This window comes from Orycteropus afer, unplaced genomic scaffold (genome assembly GCF_000298275.1).
Source record: "Orycteropus afer afer isolate SDZICR_OR568_19922 unplaced genomic scaffold, OryAfe1.0 scaffold00056, whole genome shotgun sequence".
NCBI classification, from domain to species: domain Eukaryota; kingdom Metazoa; phylum Chordata; class Mammalia; order Tubulidentata; family Orycteropodidae; genus Orycteropus; species Orycteropus afer.
The window spans coordinates 10,578,361-10,586,778 of record NW_006921643.1 but is presented as its reverse complement, the minus strand read 5'-3'; the positions used below and the strand labels follow the sequence as shown (position 1 = coordinate 10,586,778).

The window sequence follows — 8,418 nt, the reverse complement described above, 5'->3', positions numbered from 1 at the left end:
AAGCATGGTAGACGGCAAAAGGAAAAAAGCTAAGTATTACCTGTTGGAGTCTTGTCTCAGGCTTGCTATAGGATTGTACAAGGTTCACTGCTCTGCCACTGTTGTCATTTTGATGTTACAATTACAGAGAAGTGGTTCAGACCCAGCAGATCAGCGTGGCTGCCAAATGCATCTGAGCACAAGATCAATTTTTCAAACAGCAGCACAGGGTGTGTGAGGGCACTTGGCTGACTTTAAAGCGATGTGGGGCTTGTCAAGGTAATTGATTATTGTCAATTAACTTGCCATATAGAACACCTAAGATATTCCTTTTAAAGTATCAGGTAGCTAAGAGGTTTTTGGTTTCTTCAGTGCTGGCTACCATCATGGCAGCCAACAACCAACATGGTTGGTTGTTCATAAGATACTCAATCCCAGGGCAAACGGTGAGGGCTATGGGGCCCACTGTTGTACCTGGGAGCCATGTCTCTATAACCAGGTGATCCGACCTGCTTTTGGGGAAGCCAGAGAATGAAAAGTGTCAACAGTCCTGAACAGATGATGACCAGTTTGTCTTTAGCTTTGTCCTGTCTGTCTATCCCTCGATTGTACATGCTCTCATGACCCTCTGTAGTCAACTGTAACCAGGCTTGCAGTTTTCAGGAGACACAAACTCACTTGGTAGAAGGACCTCCCTTTGACCTACAGGTATGACATAGCCACCTCTGGAGTTCTGGGCAGATGCATGAAATGAGATTGTCACTAACACAGTGGCTCTTTCTTGCTAACGCCAATCAGCCAAGACATGTTTGCATATTTTCCCTCTTCCTTTGCCCAAAAGGGACTCAGCAAGACAAGGTGAACTGAAATTGTGTTGAATTAGACAGTTGGGTCTGATGTAAGAAAACACATATTGGCTGTAGAAATATGGAAACATTTAACTAAAACTGGCTCTAGTCCTAGGATACCAAGGAAAGCTGTTATACAGGGTCCATCTCTCTCTGTATAATGTGTGTGTATTTGTATGTATTTTTTAAACAGGAGAGAATATCATCATCAGTCTTGAGGAAGTCAGGAATTCATTTGCCTGGGGCAGGGATTTGAAATAGTTCTCTTCTTATGGCATGGCCTTCTTTAGCTATGAATTCTGGGAGTACCAGAGGGAAATATGAGAGACTGATCCTAATGTCCTACGAAGATTCTGGCTATGCCCAGGCCTTTATATGGGAACTCGAGGCTCCAGGGAAACGGGCTTCTACTCTGACACTCAGTCCTCTAGTTTGCCCTGAGGTTCAAGCAGAGAGTTAGAGAATAGGGTATAGATGGTAGAGAGAGTAAAATGTATTTTTGGTCTTTAAGTTTCTTCCTGCTTGTTGGCTCATCTTCAGAACAGGTTCTCTAGTTCTGCAGCTAATGGGGGAGGAGGGGAGCCAGGCTGGAGAAAGAGATATAGGGTGGCCATCTGCCATAGGCCCAACATGGCCACAGAGATGCCGGGAAGGGGGTCTACCAAAAGAAAAAAAAATCCCATCGACAGCAGCCCTATTTTCCTCTGTCTTTCAACCAGGACCAACTGAGGAGTAAGGGACATGGTTCCAAGTGGTCAAGCTGGGGCCAAGTATTTACAGAGATGCTTCAGTAAGGAAATCCTAAGGCCAGGCCTGGCCCTTCTGATCCTCCACATTAGCTCCAGTTAACTGAAAATGTCCAATGTGTTGAAAGCACTGGAAAGCACAATGATGTATGAGAAGGCTTGTCTTTCAAGGTCTGTTTCTCAAGCTGTCCAAAGTCCATGGGAACAGTTGAGTCTTAGTATACTCCCTTTCCTCTTGGGTTTTCAATGATAACTTTCTTTTTCTATTATGTTCTGGTCCTTTCTTAATACTTGTTCCCTGATCCAATGGTAATGTGTACCTAGCTCCTGGGTGAGTTTCTGAGTAACAGTTGTATAATCCTTGAGCTGATAAACTAAATAGTGAGTGACATTGATGAACTTTTAACTTTAAAACCATCTATAGAGCTATAAGATCACAATTTTCATCCCTCTTTAGAGTCTTTTTCTTATTGTGGGGTTATTAGGAAACCTGGAGACAAAAGGACATAAAAATGTTTAGGGAAAGCAGCAATTTATCAAGAACCAAAGATCCTAAGAATCCAGTTTTTCTCAGGACTCACACACACACTAAATTTGCAAACCAGCCTGACCTCATTTATAAAGCCTAACACAACGTGGAGAAAAGATGTAAGGAGCACAGGAATTGTCCGTCTTGCTCTGTCCTGATATCTTGGGGTACCAAGTACACCTGAGAAGAAAACCTAAGAAAATCTAACCCTTGGCCCCACCTATTTAAATCCTGAGCATTTCTCTACTAAAAGGAAGAGTTCTAAAGATCTGTTGCCTGAAGGTGTTCTTTCCATCTTGCTCCAAATCCAAAGCCTGAGAAATTCTCAGAAAAAAAAAAAAATCTGGATAAAGACAACTGGGCAATATTAATTTGTCACACCTACCAACAAGACCCAACAGAGAGCACAGAGGAGTATTTTCTCCTTCCTCAAGGCCAGAGCAGACAGGGTCTTGACTACCTTTAGTTTTGCCACTTCTCTCCCTCTTACGTATGCCTGTTCAGCAATCAAAGCTTAAATGTGTGGAGCAACTAGCTTAAAGAATATCAAATATAAAACTTTGCCATATATATTTTAAATCACTCTATTTACAACTTTATCTCTTCAAAAAAAAAAAAAATGTAAAAGATACAGTAATACAACACAATTCAAGTTTTTCTTTTCTTCTTTAAAGTTCCCTAAATAGAAATTTCAAAAGGAAGGAAACACTCTCTGGAACAATGCCATCATCCCAAGGGGCTCCTGGGAGCTTCCTAGTCCACTGGTTTTAGTTGGTCTGTCCAGAGTCACTCTTGCAAGGACATTCAAATGTGGAAGATAAAGGTGGCTGTTCTCTGGAGGCTTAGTGAATCTGGAATGTCCAGGCCTTACTTTCCCACCCAAGCCAGAATTCCACAAATGCCCACAACACCCAGCCCCTACTTGACCAGGAGATTCCTTTTTTCTGAAGGTTCCCATTCTATCTTCCATCTTCCCAACCTTTGGTGTCTTCCTGAATCACAATGGCTATGATATTAGTCTCGTGCCTGTATAGCCCGAGAAGCAATTCCCTTTTTCTGTGTGGCAGTGAACAAATATGTCATTGAAACTGTAGTCCACAAGGTTACCTGGGAAACATCCATGGAAACCACCAGTGCACAGCTCCAAGCTGCAATGGAGCCGGTGAGTGACAGGCTAGAGGCAGGCAAGGGCAGGCCAGGGATGATGTGAATGGGAGGCCACAAGGGAAGCAGTCAGACAAAGGGAGGGCATCACCCATCGGGAACATCATCTTGTCCTCTAGACAGCAAGCATCAGTTGCATGGAGGAACACATGTTTATCAAGCCAGTAAGCAATTTAATCTAAAGAAGTTACTAGAGTGTGCTCCCAATATGTCTTGATGCTTACTGAACTTCATCAGAAAGGGGACAGATAGTTCCTAGCTGCTATTGTCTGCCTCACGTAAATAATTTCAATTCCTTGATCTTTTGCTTCAAGTTGTTAGAAAACCATTTTAAAAACTACCAAAAAGGGGGAGAAAAAACACAGGTGCCAAGCAAAGAGTGTGTGCTATTTTTTGTTTTGGTTTTAGAGTAGGTTGAGTTGCCATAGTTACTAGGTGATGGCAGCCTTCTTCGTGGCAGAGAAGTTCTTTGCTTGGGAGGGGGTTCGTGGGGTGTGTGTGTTCCTGTGCATAAGAAGGCTGGACTGAGTTCTGCTGCTGATGAGCCAAATGCTGCTTCAGAGATGGTGAGAGATTGGATCTTATGTAAACAGTGCCATAACCCCTTTCCATCCTGCATGCAAACAGGCCCTGCTGCCTGTAGCAGTGGGTCTCAAGTATTTAGAGGTGAAGTAGAGACAGTGTCTATGGTAAACAAAAGCCATGGACCCAGTCAACTTCTCTGCTCACTTCTGTTGGACTTAGCTATGTTGTATGGTCTTAGGGACTACTTTTATCTTACTTCCTCTTTCAGAAGGTTGGGGTTTGGATGGCTGTTGAAAAAAAAAAAGAGTGCTCCCTACTTAGGGCACTCATGAGAAAATGCTTTTGCAAGCTTTTTTTCTGTGTTATCAGAGTCAAATGGCTGCCTCTGACAATTTACTTGTTTCCTGCAGTATTGCTGTGCATCATCTGAGATGATCATGGGGATAGGTTACACCAGAGTCCACAGAAATGTCCATGTTGACAGGTATCAACAGAGTCTGTCACTCTGCGTTTCTCAGTGCCAAAGAGAAATGGTCTACAACACTGGAATCAGCAGTTGTCATGGATACCATGTAAAGCTCAGCAGTTCCGCTGGGGCCCATGGTTAGAGGAACTCCACGTAGTTCTCAGGGATGAGGCCAGTCTTTCCATTCAGAGTCCCCTCCAACCAGCCAGGCTCCTGAGATGGATGAACTGTACAGGAAGGGGAGAGTGAGAAGAGATGACATTATAAATAGGGCAGGAGCTGGATGTGTGCTATGTGTGTGAAGAAGTCTGGAGAAAGCATCACCCATTCAATTATACAATTCTAGAAGTTCATTAAAGCAGAGGTTGGTTCTTAACTTTTTATGAGACAAGCTTTCTGATGAAGGTGATTCTAAACTTCTCTACAAGAAAAAAGGAAACAGACACAGACACTCAAAATTTTGAAAAATTATAGAGGTCTCACAAATAGAATTTCTGAAGTCCCTGATTTTAACTATAAAGAAGTGACAGATTTCTACTTTTTAAGGTTTATATGTCCAACAGTTATACTGTTCCATCTATCCTTCCATCCATCCATCCATCCACCCACCCACCCATCTACTTACCCAGGAAATACTTACTGAGTACTGACTATGTACTAAGTGGAGTATCCATGGAGGACTCCTAAAGAACTATTTTTTTTTTTTTTTATTGTGATTTGGGTGAAGATTTACAGAGCAAATTCACTCTCGATACAGCAGTTCACATATACTTTGTCTCATGTCATTGACCACAGTTTACCACAATGCAACAGCTCCCCTCCAACTTCCTCCCCATGGTACCACTTCCCAGTATCCATCCCTCCATACTCTCCTGCCCCCTAAGCTGTCTCCCTGTGCATAAGTTGCCCTTCCTTCTCCCATGATTGTTCTCTCGAGGGCGTGTGTCTACTTGAGGTAAATGAAGAACTAGTTTTTAAAGGTAAGTAGCTCTGATCTTGCACTCTACTTTTCTTCAAATCCTTACCCTCTGCTTCTAATTTCCTTGTCAGTTTTCTGTTCTTTTGCATTTTACACTCTTTTATTAGCCCTATTTCTGTTCCACCCACTCCCTTTCTTAGTTTTCTTCTTTCTTGTTCTCTAGAACATTTCCCCTCTTATATGCAAGTCTGAGTGCTGTCTTCTTCTTCCTTTTATTGCAACATTCAAAGTTTTTGCTCCTTTAATTTTAATTATCCAAAGAACATATACCCATTTCTGTGACATCACAATCCATGTTCATGGAAAGCACTGTGATATCGTGAAGATTATATAAAATCCAGCTGAGTCTGCAAAGTCAACAGCAGGAAGGAAGAGAGAAGGAATTGTGGGATTGAGTGGTGGGGGTTGATCATGCTTGTGAACTGGGAATATACAAATCACTCTTGGGTGGAGCCACAGTGCTTATTCTTAATGTTTTAGGAAAACTTCAATTTTCCGAGATTGTTCGAAGAGAATGAAAATTTCCCCTATTCCCTTCCTGGGCTAATTAAGTGACTTCCTGAGCTTGTTTTAGAAAAGCATTTCCGCCCCAACACTACTATATAATTCTAGTTTTGGTTTGTAGGGAAAGAAGCAAGAAGAGATATCAGAGAAAGCAAATGGGCAGGCAGCAAAAGGAAAAGTACTGAGGCTTGCAAAAATCAAACCTGATGTTGTTAGAGAGGCTGGTGGGTTTGAACCACTGACCTTTCAGTTAGCAGATGAGCTGCTTAACTACTGTGCCATGAGGCCTTAGTGATCCTATATAACAGGGTAGAACTGCAAGATAGAGTTCCCAAGAAAGGAGTCCTGGTGAAAGGTCAGTGGTTCAAATCCACCAGCCACCCTGTGGGAGAAAGATGTGGCAGTCTGCTTCTGTAGAGTTACGGCCTTGGGAACCCTACAGGGAAGTTCTACTCTGTCCTATACGGTCACTGAGTTGGAATCAGCTCCATGGCCATGAGTTGTTGCTGTTTTTGTTGGGCTGGGGGCAATCTTTACAGAAGCAGACTGCTCCATCTTTCTCCTGTGGACCTGCTAGTGTGCTCAAACCAGTGATCTTCTGGTTAGCAGCCAAGCTGCTTAACCTTGGTCCTACCAGGGCTCCTTAGAAGATGAATGTCTAACTTGCCTAGACCTCGAATGCTCCTTTAGGAAAAGACAAAGTCTGCCTCCATAATGCTTGCCTAATTTTCACATTCCTAGACTTCAGGAAAGAACAAAAAGTGGCAATGATACTCTGGATTCAGGACAACCCATGCAAAGAAGACTCTGAGAAAGAAGTGCCATGGAAGGAATTAATGCAACTTTAAAGTGACCTGACCTCTCCAATTACCAAGGGTCTCCAATTTACCCCATTTCCCCCCTAGTAAAACTGTAGCACTAACATAATTTTGCCCTCTGTCCATCCATACATGCATGCTGAAGCCACCAACATCACTTCAGTTTCTGAACCTACATGTTGTTGTTTTGTGCCATCGAGTCAGACCCGACTTATAACGCGTTTAGCTTTGGGTTTCCAAGGCAAAATCACTATGGAAGCAGATTGCCCAACTTTCCTTCCGAGGAGTGGCTGGTGGGTTTGAACCGCTAGCCTTCTGGTTAGCAGTCAAGTGCCTTAGGCACTATGCTACCAGAGCTCCTACATAGTGACAATAATAAATCTGGCCTCTTCTCAGTATGTTCTTGTGTGGATTAAGTGAACTAACATGGACAAACTACTCAGCAGAGCTATGCACACAGTCTGTAGGAGATCTTATGTCATCTGACTGGTCAGCAAGACTTACAATCATACTCCTGTGAAAACCTGGGTAAGAGGGCTTGGCCTCTACACCTACCCCAAGCTTCAGGAAACAAATGTTCAAATCAAACCAAGCCAGAAAGCCAGAAAGAATAAACCAATCAGCCAGCTAAATTCGAAAGCAAGCCCCTCCCACTTCACAGCATAGCTCCTACTTGGGTTGTTACCCCATCTGATGTACTTAAGTCCATCTCTTTCAGACACATCTCCCTTCCTGGCCAGCTGTTCAAACATAGTTCAGGTGCTAAACTGGTACTGTTGATAAACATTAGAACTGGAATCTGCAGACTAAGGGAAGGCTCAGAGTAGACAAGGGAGGGCCTTGAAACTAGAGGCCAAGAGGTAAGTCACAGGGGACTGTGAAGACAATGCAGACTGCTGACTCATGGGAGTCTTCAAGTCAGAGTTTGCTGAAGTATGGTACCAGATTATGTGCATGAGAATCACTTGGATGCAGATTCTTGGGCCCCAAGTGATATTGATGAAAGCAGGATTTCTGGGATTGGGGTCCAGAAATCTAAATTTTAATTAGTTCACAGAAAGTTTGGATCTACAGCTTTTTCATGCCTAAATGCCTCTGCAATGAGGGTGGTAATAAAAAATTAAAACACGAACTTTCACCAACAGATGGGGGGAGGGAGGCAGCACCAGGTGCTCCCTTGAATCTGCTGTATTCTATTTTCTTTCTTCAAACTTTAAGGCTTGGCTGAAGCCCCCTTTCTTCATAGATAACATCATAGAATCCTATTTACTTACCTTCTTCCCTCTCTTCTCCAGGCTCCTAAAATGCTCATAGCACATTCTACTATTAATGAGCACTACTCATGAGCACTAATGTGCTGGCTGCTGTTAGATGCCAGAGTCAGTTCCAGCTCATAGGGACCCGGCCCAGTCCTGTGCCATCCTCACAATTGTTGCTATGTTTGAGCCCTTTGTTGCAGCTACTATGTCAATCCATCACACTGAAGAGGTCTTCCTTTCTTTCACTGACCCACTATTTTACAAAGGATCATGTCCTGGTCCAGGAACTGGTCCTTCCTGATAACATGACCAAAGTACGTGAGATGAAGTCTCGGCATCCTCCCTTCTAAGGAGCATTCTTGCTATACTTCTTCCAAGACAGGTTTGTTCATTCTTCTGGCAGCCCATGGGCATATTAATGGTGCTCAAATCTGTCAAGCTTTGCTTTCCTAAGTAGTTTTGGTGTCTTTTAGTTTGTAGTATTGCACTCCCTGGCTCAACAACATTTGGTGCTCCTTTGGTCTTGTGTATTATAATGATGGGAGCTAATGCTTACAGAGGGAGTGTGGGTGGCATAGTGCCTAAGGCACCTAACTGCTAA

At 43.2% G+C, this 8,418-nt stretch overlaps 1 protein-coding gene across 1 annotated transcript in view; it reads right to left on the bottom strand.

The window, feature by feature from the left end:
* Positions 1 to 4,395: 4,395 nt before the first annotated feature.
* Positions 4,396 to 8,418, bottom strand: part of ARHGAP26 (Rho GTPase activating protein 26) — a 778,689-nt gene continuing 774,666 nt past the window's right edge. The window contains exon 24 of the mRNA XM_042780720.1: positions 4,396 to 4,484. Coding sequence (XP_042636654.1) covers positions 4,396 to 4,484 — 89 coding nt within the window. The remainder of the gene's footprint in view (positions 4,485 to 8,418) is intronic.